Raw genomic sequence first — 16867 nt, 5'->3', positions numbered from 1 at the left:
GTCTTGGATTCGGCCAATGTGGGTATGTGAGAAAGCTTGCCAGTAGTTTCTTGTGGGTCGGTGGTTCTTTCCAGTATTTTCCCGGGTTCTTCCTCCACCATTTATACTGGCCACCATGTATAGCCTATCTTGTGCTGAAAAATGGCATTAAACCCTACAACAACAACAACAGTTTACTTGTCTAATTTTGGTTTTATAAAATGAAATAAGTAATTTTCAGCATGCAATAAATAGATAATAACTCTTATGTTCATTTAAAAAAAGATGAAATTTACTGAATAATTTAAATATCTTGCCAGGGCCCCGAGTGGCCAAGTGGTCTAAAGCGCTCACCGTTCTGGATCGCTGCCATCTCACCTCTGTCTGCGTGGGTTCAAGTCCAAGGCTCAGCTAGCATGGGTACGTGGGAAAGCCTGCCAGTAGCTTCTCATGGATCGGTGGTTCTTCCCTGGGTTTTCCAGGGTTCTTCCTCCACCTGTTATACTGGCTGCCATGTATAGCCTATCTTGTGCTGAAATATGGCATTAAACCCTAGAACAACAAATATCTTGCCCATCAAGCAAATGACTGAAATGATATGTTTGATATGTTTTAAATGGGCACCTGCTTCAGATTATCTATGTACATGGATATAAACTTTATAAAGGTATTTTAGATTTGTAGGAAAGCATCACATTCTGAGTTTTAACTTGGAAGATAAAAATAAGAAAAGACATTTCACTTTTAAAAGGTGTAATAAAAAGACTTGCAAATATTTGAGGCAGTAAAGAGAATTCATTCATCACAAAATTAACACAAAATTATGTGAAATTCATACAAATACAAGTATCACAAAGTTCAAACAGAATGAATGCTGATCCCCAATTTCCCATTATACTATAGTAAAACAATTCAGTATTAATACTTGTTTAGTTGCATATTCAAAAACTAAAATTTTCTCTGTCTCAGTAACAATGTGTAGATTTATTCATATAACAATGTATCTGTTTCTTATCCTGGAGGTATTATTATATCTACAGGCCTGTAGATTTAACAAAAAATATCACAATATAACAGTTTATTATGGGTATTATATATATATATATATATATATATATATATATATATATATATATATATATATATATATATACACATATATATACAGGCCTGCAGATAATTACTACAACATGTCTAGACTAAACTAAGATGTATTGAGCTTTTTTCCCTTTAAGGAAGAGACACTAAAATCGACAACACCTAACATAGTGTAATCATCTGGGAAAGTTCTAGCTTATAAGGATAATTATTAACTTTTAGAAGTGTGACATGTTAATAGAAAAAAGATCCAGAGAGTAAAAGTACATATACAAAGTTCAGTACTTGCTTAAACAGCAGATTTTTTCAAAAAATTGCATCTTTACATGTTTTTATGTTCTGTCTTTCAACAGATAACTGAAATGACAATATGATACAAACTACGGATCTTCGTCAGTCATATTTTATTTCTTCTATCATGATTGATGCCAAAGAACTGCAATAAGCATTTTGAAATAAATATTTTTAACAAAAATATACGATTGATAGGATATAATGTACCTGAAAAATGTATACAAACATTTAAGTAAACATTCTGTTATCAAGAAATCTGCAAATTTCAACATTTAAAACCTCTATAAGTGATAATTTTGACAAACCAAAAGAATAAATGTGTCCAAATTAAAACTGACAGTCCAATATTGGTTTAGTGTTACACATGTAGTTTTAGCTAACAGGCCATCCGATGTGCAGTAAAATCCACCATCATGTTTCCGGGAGTAGCCGCAAATTAAATGATAATTTTGACAAGCCAAAGGAATAAATGTGGCCAAGTTAAAATTGACAGTTCAATACTGGTTTAGTATTATGGTTTAGCCATCAGCCCATCCTATGTGCAGTAAAATCCACCATCATGTTTCCTGGAGTAACCGCCATTTGTTAGAGCATTATGTGGACTCTCTGTAAAAAAAAAAAAGAAATGAATGAAACTAACTCAAAAAATTATTTCTACTTAACCCACATATAAAAAATTAAAACATTAAATTTGAAGGAGTTTTTTTAAAATGCAAACACGATGAACACTTTCAAATAGAATAATGTGTTCTTTAAAGGGAAAATAACTGACAATCACAAAGAACATTTGTTTGTTTTGTTTTACTATATTCAGTGTAATTTGTATTCTTCATTCTTTTTAATAAATCATGCATGTGACTTTGTGCCATTCTTGGCAAGTGAGTAACTTTGGCACTACATAAACCAAAGATATGCAAAAATATGTAATTTGATGATATATTAGCTAACCACACAGTAACTCACTCATCTATATAAAAAGAAAACAAGATATTTTATTACTGAAGTCAGATGTTAGCATATCGTTAATACTCCATGCAAGATTATTTTAAGATTTAATGCTAACTGAACTTCATCACATTTAGTAAATTTAATACATTTAGTTTGTAGTACATCTAGTCATTAGTATATCTAGTTACTTCAGTATATATAGTCACTTCAGTACATCTAGTCACTTTAGTACATCTAGTCACTTCAGTACATCTAGTCATTAGTACATCTAGTCACTTCAGTACATCTAGTCACTTCAGTACATTTAGTCACTTTAGGACATCTAGTCATTAGTATATATGCTTGCTCAAGTACATCTAGTCACTTTAGTACATCTAGTTATTAGTACATCTAGCCAGTTCAGTACCTCTAGTCATTAGGACATCTAGTTATTAGTACATCTAGTCACATCAGTACATCTAGTCATTAGTACATCTAGTCACTTTAGTACATCTAGTCACTTCAGTACATCTAGTCACTTTAGTACATCTAGTCACTTCAGTACATCCAGTCACTTCAGTACATATAGTCACTTCAGTACATCTAGGCATTAGTACATTAAATCACTTCAGTAAGTCAAGTCATCAGTATATATACTCATTCAAGTATATCTGCTTGCTTCAGTAAATTTAGTCATTTCAGTGAATCTGAAATTAGTACATATAATTGCTCAAGTACATCTAGTCACTTTAGCACATCTAGTCATTATTACATATACTGTCACTTTAGAACATTTAGTAATTAGTACATCTAGTAACTTCAGTACATCTAGTCACTTCAGTTCATCTAGTCACTTCAGTACATCCAGTCATTAGTACATCCAGTCACTTCAGTATATATAGTCATTAGTATATATATTCATTCAAATATAACTACTCACTTCAGTACATTTGGTCACTTCAATATAGTCATTAGTACATCTACTCATTAGTACATTTAGTCACTTCAATAAATCTAGTCATTAGTACATCTAATCATTAGTACATCTAGTCACTTCAGTGAATCTAGTCATTAGTATATATACTTGTTCAAGTACATCTAGTCACTTTAGTACATCTAGCTATTAGTACATATACTGTCTCTTAAGTACATCTAGCCATTTTAGTACATCTAGTCACTTCAATGCATCTAGTCATTAGTACACCTAGTCATTTGTACATACAGTGACTACAGTACATCTAGTCACTTCAGCACATCTAGTCACTTCAGTACATCTAGTCACTTCAGTATATCAAGAAACTTTAGTATATCTAATTATTACTACATCTAGTCACTTCAGTACATCAAGTGACTTTACTACATCTAGTCACTTCAGTACATCAAGTGACTTTACTATATCTAGTCACTTCAGTACACTTAATCATTAGTACATCATTACTTTAGTGACAAATTAGGCAAGACAAGGTAATGAAACAAAAAAGAAAAGAAATGCAACAAATTTAAGAGTGAATACAAACAGGCAATAAATTATATCAAGATACATGCTCATGCAATCAGCAAAACAATGAATAAGCAATGTATATTGCTAGAAAACATTCAGGATGTGTGAAGATTGGATTTAGGATGACTGCATATTGGATTTCTTAGCTATTGTCATGTAAAGTAACAGTCAAAGACTACATGTCAAAAAAAGTAGATAAAGCAACCCAAAAAAAAGCAATCAACAGAACTGATTAGCAAGAGTTACTGTCATTCAACTAGAATGATCTTCAGGATATAAAATTTGAATCCAACAGTAAGTAATAATCAAATTAGGGTCTTTATCAATGTGGTTATGGAGCATGTAATAATCACATTAGGGTCTTTATAAATGTGGCTATGTAGCATGTAATAATCACATTAGGGTCTTTATAAATGTGGTTATGGAGCATGTAATAATCACATTAGGGTCTTTATAAATGTGGTTATGGAGCATGTAATAATCACATTAGGGTCTTTATAAATGTGGCTATGTAGCATGTAATAATCACATTAGGATCTTTATAAATGTGGTCATGGAGCATGTGATAATCACATTAGGGTCTTTATAAATGTGGTCATGGAGCATGTGATAATCACATTAGGGTCTTTATAAATGTGGTTATGGAGCATGTAATAATCACATTAGGGTCTTTATAAATGTGGCTATGTAGCATGTAATAATCACATTAGGGTCTTTATAAATGTGGTCATGGAGCATGTGATAATCACATTAGGGTCTTTATAAATGTGGTTATGGAGCATGTAATAATCACATTAGGGTCTTTATAAATGTGGCTATGTAGCATGTAATAATCACATTAGGATCTTTATAAATGTGGTTATGTAGCATGTAATAATCACATTAGGGTCTTTATAAATGTGGTTATGTAGCATGTAATAATCACATTAGGGTCTTTATAAATGTGGTTATGGAGCATGTAATAATCACATTAGGGTCTTTGTAAATGTGGCTATGTAGCATGTGATAATCACATTAGGGTCTTTATAAATGTGGTTATGTAGCATGTAATAATCACATTAGGGTCTTTATAAATGTGGTTATGGACCATGTAATAATCACACTAGGGTCTTTATAAATGTGGTCATTGAGCATGTAATAATCACACTAGGGTCTTTATAAATGTGGTTATGGAGCATGTAATAATCACATTAGGGTCTTTATAAATGTGGCTATGTAGCATGTAATAATCACATTAGGGTCTTTATAAATGTGGTTATGGAGCATGTAATAATCACATTAGGGTCTTTATAATTGTGGTCATGGAGCATGTAATAATCACATTAGGGTCTTTATAAATGTGGTTATGGAGCATGTAATAATCACATTAGGGTCTTTATAAATGTGGTTATGGAGCATGTAATAATCACATTAGGGTCTTTATAAATGTGGTTATGTAGCATGTAATAATCACATTAGGGTCTTTATAAATGTGGTTATGGAGCATGTAATAATCACATTAGGGTCTTTATAATTGTGGTCATGGAGCATGTAATAATCACATTAGGGTCTTTATAAATGTGGTCATGGAGCATGTAATAATCACATTAGGGTCTTTATAAATGTGGTTATGGAGCATGTAATAATCACATTAGGGTCTTTATAATTGTGGTCATGGAGCATGTAATAATCACATTAGGGTCTTTATAAATGTGGTTATGTAGCATGTAATATCACATTAGGGTCTTTATAAATGTGGTTATGGAGCATGTAATAATCACATTAGGGTCTTTATAAATGTGGCAATAAGTTTTTTGGAGTTGCTTTATAGGTGATATTGTCCCCATCCCTTTATTAACTCTTGCCACTCAATGCCTTTATTAGGCACATCAACTTTCAGAGATATTCAATTCTATCATTGGGAAACAATATTGTGAAATTATAAATGTGTTGCAGGAATTATATGAATCGTGCATAAGGATGCTATAAAATTAGTCTATAGCCCATAAGCAATTACATAGAAGACTGACAACAATCAAACTCAGCCAGGTTTCTGTCACTATCAAGTGGCATGCCAAATTTAATTGAAATCCAGCAATAAGAATGGGAATTGTTAAGCAGAAACAAAAAAAGTGAACAGATCTGATTACCAGAGACAAAAACTTTGCTAAATGATGACACAGAATGCTGACAAATGAATTCAGGTCTCATCCACATCAAGCTGCATATAAAATTCAGTTGAAATCCAATAATAATCATGGGATTTATTGTGTGCAAAAGAAAGAAAGTGGGTGGTTCTGACAATCAAGGACTATAACCAGGCTAAATGGTGATGTGGAAGCATGACAACTGAAATCCTACAATAATTAATTAGGAAAGTTACTGTACAAAATTACATTGGGCCATCTGACAATCAGGGGATATAACTCTGCCAAAAAGATGATATAAAAAGCTGACAATCAAATTCAACCAAAGCCTCATTAATATCTAGCTGCAACAAATTTGTTTGAAATTCAATGGACTTAAGGGAGTTCTTGAATGGAAATGAAAGTCAGATCAAACATCTAGAATAGTGGTTCCCAACCTTTTTTTGGCAGCGACCCTAAAAAACATTTTTTCTGAAATTCATGACACTGTTTCCACATTTTGATAAGCTTTGCCACCCTCCCAAAAAAAAAGAATCCTGCTGAACTACAGAACAGTGTCACAACCCAGTTGTTATGGATATTTAATTTAATTGTGTGTTTGTTAGTTTAATTTTGTTTTATTTCATTACATTTTATTGTAATGTAACAGTGTTTACTGGACTTGACCTTGTCCAAAATTGAGTTCATTTCTGCTTGATCTGATTTACCTTTTTTTACTTCATTTGTGTAAACAACTAAAAATAGCTTCACTATACTCAATGTGTATGAGCTTATTAACCAAAACTATTATTCAGATAAACAAGAAGTGGTAAATATGTTGATCAGGGTCAGGGTTTTGGAGATTCCCATGTGAATTTTATAGGTTATTGTGTTGTAAGTAAACAAGGCTCATTAAGATCATTCTAGAAGGTTATTTTCCATTAGGTAATGGTTGTTTTTAGAAACTGCTAATCTGACCCGAGGTCAAGCAGAGAACTATATTATCTTGTGGCTGTAAGGATTTTACCAGTTGTGCTTTAACATCAAGCACTTTAATTTTTATTTTGTTGTGACCAGAGTGGGCTGAATTTTATTTTCTTCAAATTATTGAAATCAAGTGATTTTTTTCTCTGGAAATACAAAAGTGCTCTGATGAAAAAAATTCTTGGATAAAGAAATTCATTGAAATTTATACTGAATTCAAACCTGGAATAATATTTCTATGATTCAACAAAAGACTGTTGACACATCAGCACATTGCAGACCATAACAGACATGTCATCACCTTGAATTTTGGATCTCTTTGGGACTTGAACTGACTTTTTTCAGAACTTTTTATTACTAGGATTTGTGTCTTTAATTCTTGGATTATTTTTGGATTTAATTCACAATATCTTAAGTTCTTTTTTCTCATTTTTCACTTTGTATTCTAGGGAAATAAATTATTTGTTAAATTTTACAAAGTTTGTTGTCTTCACTCTTTTCTGTTACTTATTTTAAGAGCATAGGCTCATAACACGTGGAAACCACTGATCTAGAAGAAAGAATGGATGGACAGTCTGAATTTAATTGGCATGCCACCCCCAATAAAAGTCAGGGACACAAAGTATACATGGGCAGATGTGGAGTCATTTTAAGATGGCTTGCACTAGAAGTTATAGTTTTTCAAGCTTGATGTTACGATAACAGTCATTCAGTACTTAAACTTTGCCATAGCTGAGAACAAGGGCCAAGATATTTTAGTGTATCATACACCACTGAGCACAGACTCTAAACACCAGGGCATTATGCACAGGCAGACCTCAGTCTATCTGTCAGTGTCTAATAGAATACTGGGTACAGACTCTAACCACCAGGGCATTATGTACAGGCAGAATTCAGTCTATGCCGTTCATGGTTTGTTGTACATGTACATGGGTAAATGTGATACAATTATAACTTGTACATTGTACATGGGTAAATGTGGTACAATTATAAACTTGTACACTGTACATGGGTAAATGTGGTACAATTATAAACTTGTACATTTTACATGAGTAAATGTGGTACACTTATAACTTTGTATATTATACATGAGTAAATGTGGAACAATTATAAACTTGCATATTGCACATGAGTAAATGTGGTACAATTATAAACTTGTACATTGTACATGAGTAAATGTGATACAGTTATAAACTTGTACATTGTACATGAGTAAATGTGGTACAATTATAAACTTGAACACTGTACACATGGTTATTTTTTGCTTCCTCCTAATGAAACCAGTGACCTGAAGTAAAGTTATGTAATGTTGCTGTTAAATTAAAAAGTCAATGTTTTGCAAATGAAAAATGAATTACTGGTATTTTTACTACTACTGCATGGAAACATTATCTTACTGCCTTTCCAGGAAAATGAAAGATTGTCGTTTTCTTCTTATGTTTATCACCAATTGCATAAATAATCACTATCATACCGGGAAATGAGGATTCCTTGTTTTTTTGTCATTTGGCAAAAATGTACATTTTTGTTGGTATTTTTACATTTGTTGTTGTTTCTGTAGGGTTTAATGCCATTTTTCAGCACTAGATAGGCTATACATGGCAGCCAGTATTAATGGTGGAAGAAGAACCCAGGAAAACCCCGGAAAGAACCACCAACCCGCCAGAAGCTACTGGTAAGCTTTCTCACATACCCACATTGGCTGAATCCAAGACTTGAACCCACGCAGACAGAGGTGAGATGGTAGTGATCCGTAATGGAGAGTGCATTAGACCACTCGGCCACTCTGGGCACTTTTTTTAAATCTGTAGATATGCCTCTAAAAAATGACATTTATTGACAGTAATTTAACTTCTTACTTTTAAATCTAGATTTGCCTCTGAAACTTTAATTTATGAAAGTGTTTTATGTTGGTACTTTTAAGTCTAGACATGCCTTGAAAAATGACAGGTAATGATAGTATTTTAAGTTGGTATGCTTAAATCAAGACAGTCTATAAAAAATGGCATTTAATGACAGTGTTTTAAGTTAGGTCTTTAAAACTCATATTTCCTAAAAATCATAAAATTCACCAAATAAAACCTCTAAGACAAAAAAAAAATGCTCCGAATGCTTTGTTTTTCACTCCTGTATGTCTACTAATTATTATTGTGGACCCATGTGTTTGCATGCTATTACAGTTGAACCTGGTGTAAAAGACCACTCCTTCTGAGAGAGAAAAAAAATGGTCTCTTAGGTTAGGGGGGCCCTGAGTGGCCGAAAGTGTTCTCCATCACGGATCACTGCCATCTCACCTCTGTCTGCGTGGGTTCGAGTCTCGGGCTTAGCCAATGTGGATATGTGAGAAAGCTTGTCAGTAGCTTCTCGTGGGTCGGTGGTTCTTTCCAAGGTTTTCCTGGGTTCTTCCTCCACCATTAATACTGGCCGCCATGTATAGCCTATCTTGTGCTGAAAAATGGCGTTAAACCCTACAACAACAACTTTTAGGTTAGGTGGTCTGTCTTAAAGAAGATCCTGGTCTCTCAAAAGAGGTGGTCTCTCAAGATAGGTTTTACTGTACCAGATACTTATTACTGCACAAGCTGACCCACATGCTTGTATGCTGTGAAATTAGTAATGACATCTACAGGGTATTATTAGCAGACATGTTTCCACCTAGGTAGTGGACAAGTGGCAGTACATCCTACATCCAACTCTGCATACATTATTAATGACATCCACAGGGTATTATTAGCAGACATGTTTCCACCTAGATAGTGGACAAGCTGGCAGTCGGTCCTACATCCAACTCTGCCTACATAGAGCATTTTCAGCTGATACACTCAGGCAAAATCTTCACATAAATTGCCAATAAAGATTCTGTCAGAAAGCATGTTTTCTATTCACTTTATCAATGCATTTTTATTATGTTTTCTATTCATTTTAGCAATGCATTTTTATCATGTTTTCTATTCATTTTAGCAATGTATTTTTATCATGTTTTCTATTCATTTTAGCAATGCATTTTTATCATATTTTGTTGACATCTGAAGAATTTATTTTAACTGCCAGACATATAATATGGCAGTAAAATGATTAAACAAAAATAGAACTGCCCAAGATGAAATGTCTGTATAAGATGCTGCAAAGAATTCATTCTCAAAATGTGTCAAGTCAGCACGTCACCTACAGTGTGGGAGAGAAATGTGTCAAATCAGAACTTAATATCTACAGTGTGGGAGAGAAATGTGTCAAATCAGAACTTTATATCTACAATGTGGGAGAGAATTGTGTCAAATCAGAACTTCATATCTACAGTGTGGGAGAGAATTGTGTCAAATCAGATCTTCATATCTACAGTGTGGGAGAGAATTGTGTCAAATCAGAACTTCATATCTACAGTGTGGGAGAGAAATGTGTCAAATCAGAACTTCATATTTACAATGTGGGAGAGAAATGTGTCAAATCAGCACGTCATATCTACAGTGTGGGAGAGAAATGTGTCAAATCAGAACTTCACATCTACAGTGTGGGAGAGAAATGTGTCAAATCAGAACTTCACATCTACAGTGTGGGAGAGAAATGTGTCAAATCAGAACTTCATATCTACAGTGTGGGAGAGAAATGTGTCAAATCAGAACTTCATATCTACAATGTGGGAGAGAAATGTGTCAAATCAGAACTTCATATCTAAAGTGTGGGAGAAAAATGTGTCAAATCAGAACTTCATATCTACAGTGTGGGAGAGAAATGTGTCAAATCAGAACTTCATATATACAGTGTGGGAGAGAAATGTGTCAAATCAGAACTTCATATCTACAGTGTGGGAGAGAAATGTGTCAAATCAGAACTTCATATCTACAGTGTGGGAAAGAAATATGTCAAATCAGAACTTCATATCTACAGTGTGGGAGAGAAATGTGTCAAATCAGAACTTCATATCTACAGTGTGGGAGAGAAATGTGTCAAATCAGAACTTCATATTTACAATGTGGGAGAGAAATGTGTCAAATCAGCACATCATATCTACAGTGTGGGAGAGAAATGTGTCAAATCAGAACTTCATATCTACAGTGTGGGAGAGAAAAGTGTCAAATCAGAACTTCATATCTACAGTGTGGGAGAGAAATGTGTCAAATCAGCACATCATATCTACAGTGTGGGAGAGAAATGTGTCAAATCAGCATGTCATATCTACAGTGTGGGAGAGAAATGTGTCAAATCAGAACTTCATATTTACAGTGTGGGAGAGAAATGTGTCAAATCAGCACGTCATATCTACAGTGTGGGAGAGAAATGTGTCAAATCAGAACTTCATATCTACAGTGTGGGAGAGAAATGTGTCAGATCAGCATGTCATATCTACAGTGTGGGAAAGAAATGTGTCAAATCAGCATGTCATATCTACAGTGTGGGAGAGAAATGTGTCAAATCAGAACTTCATATCTACAATAATGGATGAGATCCTGTCAACTTTGGCACATGTTTACTTTTCTAAATACTAATGGCTGTTATATTACTAGGCAGCATTTTCTTAAGTTACTCTTATGTCCTCACAAAAGGTTATCTGCATTTAATTAGCAAGTTTTCTATGCTGCAATAGTGTATTGTTTAAGATATATTTATGTGCCAAGACATATTAATTAAATATAACTTTCATATTGATTAGATATTTGCAATAATCAACATACAATCATTCACATAAGACTCTTAGTCGTCATACAGTATTAACACAAACTGTGAAATGAACTCCCCCAATGAACCATTATTGTTGTATTTACAAGAAAGTTTTATTAGATTCTTTGAGTTGTCTTTACATAGCTATGTTGATTTAATGAGCTGTTTAATGAAATGTAAATAAAACAGATCAACTTTTAAAATCAAAATCTTGAGGCAAGCAAACAATACATCTTCTATTAACTCCTACATCACCATCATTTAATTACTTATATAACAACAGAAACAATAGGAAATCTTTTGCTAACTCAAGATATTAATCCAAACAGATTAAAATGTGCACTCCTGCTAAAAGTCACAAACTGGGACATTTAAATATAAAAGATTCAGTAAATTTGTATGTAAATTTAAAATGTTAAGTTGACATTATTCCAAAATTATTAATCATAAATAAAAAAAAATTAAAGAGACAGTATTCAGAAAACAAACAGATGGTTTTCAGGTAAATACTACACTAAAAAGATCAAAAGGATGAACATATCTTGTGAGATATCAAGTTTTTATTTCATGATATAAGAAAACACAAATATCCCACCTAGTTCACATAATTTTAATTATTGATGTTTATGCCTTTCCTCTGTATATCTCTTAACATAGAATAGATTATTTCATACATTCATATTTTTTTAGGTCAATAGTTAAGTAAATACATTTGATGAGTATCTATAATGAAATAATTCTGAATTGTGTCCGCTGTGTATAAGCTGCCCAACCATTACAAGGGAGTTAACAATTCTAGCTAATAATTTCCTGTTAGAATTAGACAATTTATATTTTGAGTTATGTCCCTTACCACATCATGATGAAGCCAGAAGTGCAAAAGATAAGCTGATAACTCTTTATTACAGATTAAATGGTCCAGACATCAAAATTAAAGCATAAATGTACTTAATGAGTATTATTAATTACTATTTTTGTCTTTGTCTCATTAATTCTTCAGAAGTAAATACATAAAACAAATTAATGTCTTATGTACAGGTATAATCCATAAAAACATGGGTGTTTTATGGGTAACTATAAAGACAAAATATACATTGCTTCTGTCATTGTTAAGAACAAAATTATTTTACTTCAAGCCAATAAAATTAAACAAGAAAATAACACTAAAGTATAGAAGTCAGACTGGGAATGAGATCTCAGACCGACATACACACACCCTATACAAAGATACATAAATCAATGGTGAGACTGGGAATTAGATCTCATACTGACATATACACACCCTATAAAAAGATACAGAAATCAATGGTGAGACATGGAATGAGATCTCAGACCAACATACACACACCCTATACAAATTACAGTGAAACCTGTCAAAAGGACAGCCTAGAAGAAGGACATCTATCAAACAGGACACTCAATCCTTCAATAATAGGCATCCTGTACATCTGTCTAACACATAATACTGATTTTGCATCCCTAACTTCACTTCTGCTGCAAAAACATTGAATATTTAAACTGAGTGAGTTCATTCTTCCTTGCAGTATCTGAACTGAGTGATTTCATTCTGTCCTTGCCAACATGACAATTATGGATATAATTATATGATGACATCATGATACAAATTCGCTTGAATACATAAATTAATTTCTAGCTGTTTTCTACAAAACACAGATATGCATATAAAAAGAGAAAGCTATAAAGACTAAGAACAAAAGACACCTGTCCATAAAGGACACAATTTATATTCCTTTAAATGTCCTTTATAGACAGGTTTCACTGTATACAGTGTACACAGAAATACTTCCCAACACCAGAATACATGTGAAAATGTCAAAAAACTGTCATGGAAGCATGAGCTTATATATAAGATGTATCAAACAAAAAACAGTGTGGACCAAGGTCTGGCCAGAAAATTCAGTGTAGACTAAAGTCTGGCCAAAGTATTAAATGTGGACTAAAGTCTGGGCAAAATATTCAATGTGGACTAAAGTCTGGGCAAAATATTCAATGTGGACCAAGGTCAGGTCAAAATATTCAATGTGGACCATGGTCTGGACAAAATATTCAATGTGGACCAAGGTCTGGGCAAAATATTCAATGTGGACCATGGTCTGGACAAAATATTCAATGTGGACCATGGTCTGTGCAAAATATTCAATGTGGACCAAGGTCTGGGCAAAATATGCAATGTGGACCAAGGTCTGGGCAAAATATGCAATGTGGACCAAGGTCTGGGCAAAATATTCAATGTGGACCAAGGTCTGGGCAAAATATTCAATGTGGACCAAGGTCTGGCCAGAATATTCAATGTGGACTAAGGTCTGGCCAGAATATTCTCATATCTTTCCAATGTCAGTGTGGACCAAGGTCTGGCCAGAACATTCTTATATCTTTCCAATGTCAGTGTGGACTAAGGTCTGGCCAGAACATTCTTATATCTTTCCAATGTCAGTGTGGACCAAGGTCTGGCCAGAACATTCTTATATCTTTCCAATGTCAGTGTGGACCAAGGTCTGGCCAGAACATTCTTATATCTTTCCAATGTCAGTCTGCGCCAAGGTCTGGCCAGAACATTCTTATATCTTTCTAGCATCAGTCTAATAGCTTCGACTCTCCAAACAAAACACAGATGTAATCACAGCAATACTCCCACCACTTTGTAAGTTTTCAGAGGCCAAATATCCAGCTAGATAGAAATCCTCATAATGAAAATATACAACAAAGTTTCAACAAACAAGGAAACACCTGCACTCTAAATTTTTCATGTTATTTGTGTAAATGTTCAATAAAAGAATGAAGTAATCATTTAGTTACCATAGTCTCTATTTCCTATGATGCTATCAGTGATGTAACATTATCATATCCTTGTCTCCAATCATATGATGCTATCAGTAATGTAACACTGTCGTATCCTTGTCTCTAATTCCCATGATGCTATCAGTGATGTAACATTAGCATATCCTTGTCTCTAATTCCCATGATGCTATCAGTGATGTAACATTAGCATATCCTTGTCTCTAATTCCCATGATGCTATCAGTGATGTAACACCATCATATCCTTGTCTCTAATTCCCATGACGCTATCAGTGATGTAACATTAGCATATCCTTGTCTCTAATTCCCATGATGCTATCAGTGATGTAACATTAGCATATCCTTGTCTCTAATTCCCATGATGCTATCAGTAATGTAACACCATCATATCCTTGTCTCTAATTCCCATGATGCTATCAGTAATGTAACACCATCATATCCTTGTCTCTAATTCCCATGATGCTATCAGTGATGTAACATTAGCATATCCTTGTCTCTAATTCCCATGATGCTATCAGTAATGTAACACCATCATATCCTTGTCTCTAATTCCCATGACGCTATCAGTAATGTAACACCATCATATCCTTGTCTCTAATTCCCATGATGCTATCAGTGTTGTAACATTAGCATATCCTTGTCTCTAATTCCCATGATGCTATCAGTAATGTAACACCATCATATCCTTGTCTCTAATTCCCATGATGCTATCAGTGATGTAACATTAGCATATCCTTGTCTCTAATTCCCATGATGCTATCAGTGATGTAACATTAGCACATCCTTGTCTCTAATTCCCATGATGCTATCAGTAATGTAACACCATCATGTCCTTGTCTCTAATTCCCATGATGCTATCAGTGATGTAACATTAGCATATCCTTGTCTCTAATTCCCATGATGCTATCAGTGTTGTAACATTAGCATATCCTTGTCTCTAATTCCCATGATGCTATCAGTAATGTAACACCATCATATCCTTGTCTCTAATTCCCATGATGCTATCAGTGATGTAACATTAGCATATCCTTGTCTCTAATTCCCATGATGCTATCAGTGATGTAACATTAGCACATCCTTGTCTCTAATTCCCATGATGCTATCAGTAATGTAACACCATCATATCCTTGTCTCTAATTCCCATGATGCTATCAGTAATGTAACACAATCATATACTTGTCTCTAATTCCCATGATGCTATCAGTGATGTAACATTAGCATATCCTTGTCTCTAATTCCCATGATGCTATCAGTAATTTAACACCATCATATCCTTGTCTCTAATTCCCATGATGCTATCAGTAATGTAACACCATCATATACTTGTCTCTAATTCCCATGATGCTATCAGTGATGTAACACCATCATATACTTGTCTCTAATTCCCATGATGCTATCAGTGATGTAACATTAGCATATCCTTGTCTCTAATTCCCATGATGCTATCAGTGATGTAACATTAGCCTATCCTTGTGATGTAAGTATCTTTATTATGACATAATGACAACTACAGGCACTTGATGGCAGTTCAAAATAGTAACTATTTATATGATGGTATAGGACAAACAATGGTATAATTGAATGCTATGATATAGGCCAAAGATGTTATAATAGCATATTATGGTATAGGCCAAAGATGTTTGCTGTTGCATATTATGGTATAGGCCAAAGATGTTTGCTGTAGCATATTATGGTATATGCCAAGGATGTTTGCTGTTGCATATTATGGTATAGGCCAAAGATGTTTGCTGTAGCATATTATGGTATAGGCCAAAAATGTTTGCTGCAGCATATTATGGTATATGCCAAGGATGTTTGCTGTAGCATATTATGGTATAGGCCAAATAATGGTATAATTGCATGCTATGGTATAGGCCAAAGATGTTATAATAGCATATTATGGTATATGCCTAGGATGTTTGCTGTTGCATATTATGGTATAGGCCAAAGATGTTTGCTGTAGCATATTATGGTATATGCCAAGGATGTTTGCTGTAGCATATTATGGTATAGGCCAAAGACATTATCATATTTACCCACACGAAAATACAACCAACTGCAAGAAGCATAGACCCTGATCTGACATAGCAAAATATGCCAGCAGATCAGGGTCAACTCAATCCTGCTTGAAATCATCTGCAGAATGAATAGTGTAGACCTTAATCAACCTGGGTGTCATTTAATGACCGTGTCCACACTGTTTTCACCTAAGTGGGCATTATATATGAGCAAAAATATTTCACAAGCAATAGCATTATGTCATAAAAATATTTAATTTGACAATCTATTCTTAAATGAAGTGTTCTACAATTGAAACACTCTTATCATGAAACACTAAGATAATGAAACATTTGGATTGTCTCTTCTGGTTGAAAGATTGTTAACAAATTTGAGCATGACAGTTTGTTGACAAATAACTGGAAAAACACTGTGGAGAAAGAAGGCAGTGGACAGGCCAGGCTAGTAACTACCACTACTTCTATCTACCATAACCAGCACATGATA

The 16867-nt window shown here is 33.9% G+C and overlaps 1 protein-coding gene across 2 annotated transcripts in view; it reads right to left on the bottom strand.

Annotated features, from left to right (window-relative positions):
- Nucleotides 1–715: 715 nt before the first annotated feature.
- LOC149788536 (protein CFAP276-like) overlaps nucleotides 716–16867 on the bottom strand; it is a 39795-nt gene continuing 23643 nt past the window's right edge. For both annotated transcript variants that reach the window (XM_089974555.1, XM_089974554.1), the window contains one exon: nucleotides 716–1977. In XM_089974555.1, the coding sequence (XP_089830681.1) occupies nucleotides 1907–1977 (71 nt within the window). In that variant the 3' untranslated portion in view covers nucleotides 716–1906. The remainder of the gene's footprint in view (nucleotides 1978–16867) is intronic.

This window comes from Sinohyriopsis cumingii, chromosome 11, assembly GCF_028554795.1.
Source record: "Sinohyriopsis cumingii isolate HCF-2022 chromosome 11, ASM2855479v2, whole genome shotgun sequence".
In the NCBI taxonomy this organism is placed as follows: Eukaryota; Metazoa; Mollusca; class Bivalvia; order Unionida; family Unionidae; genus Sinohyriopsis; species Sinohyriopsis cumingii.
This window is presented reverse-complemented; position numbering and strand designations above follow the sequence as displayed.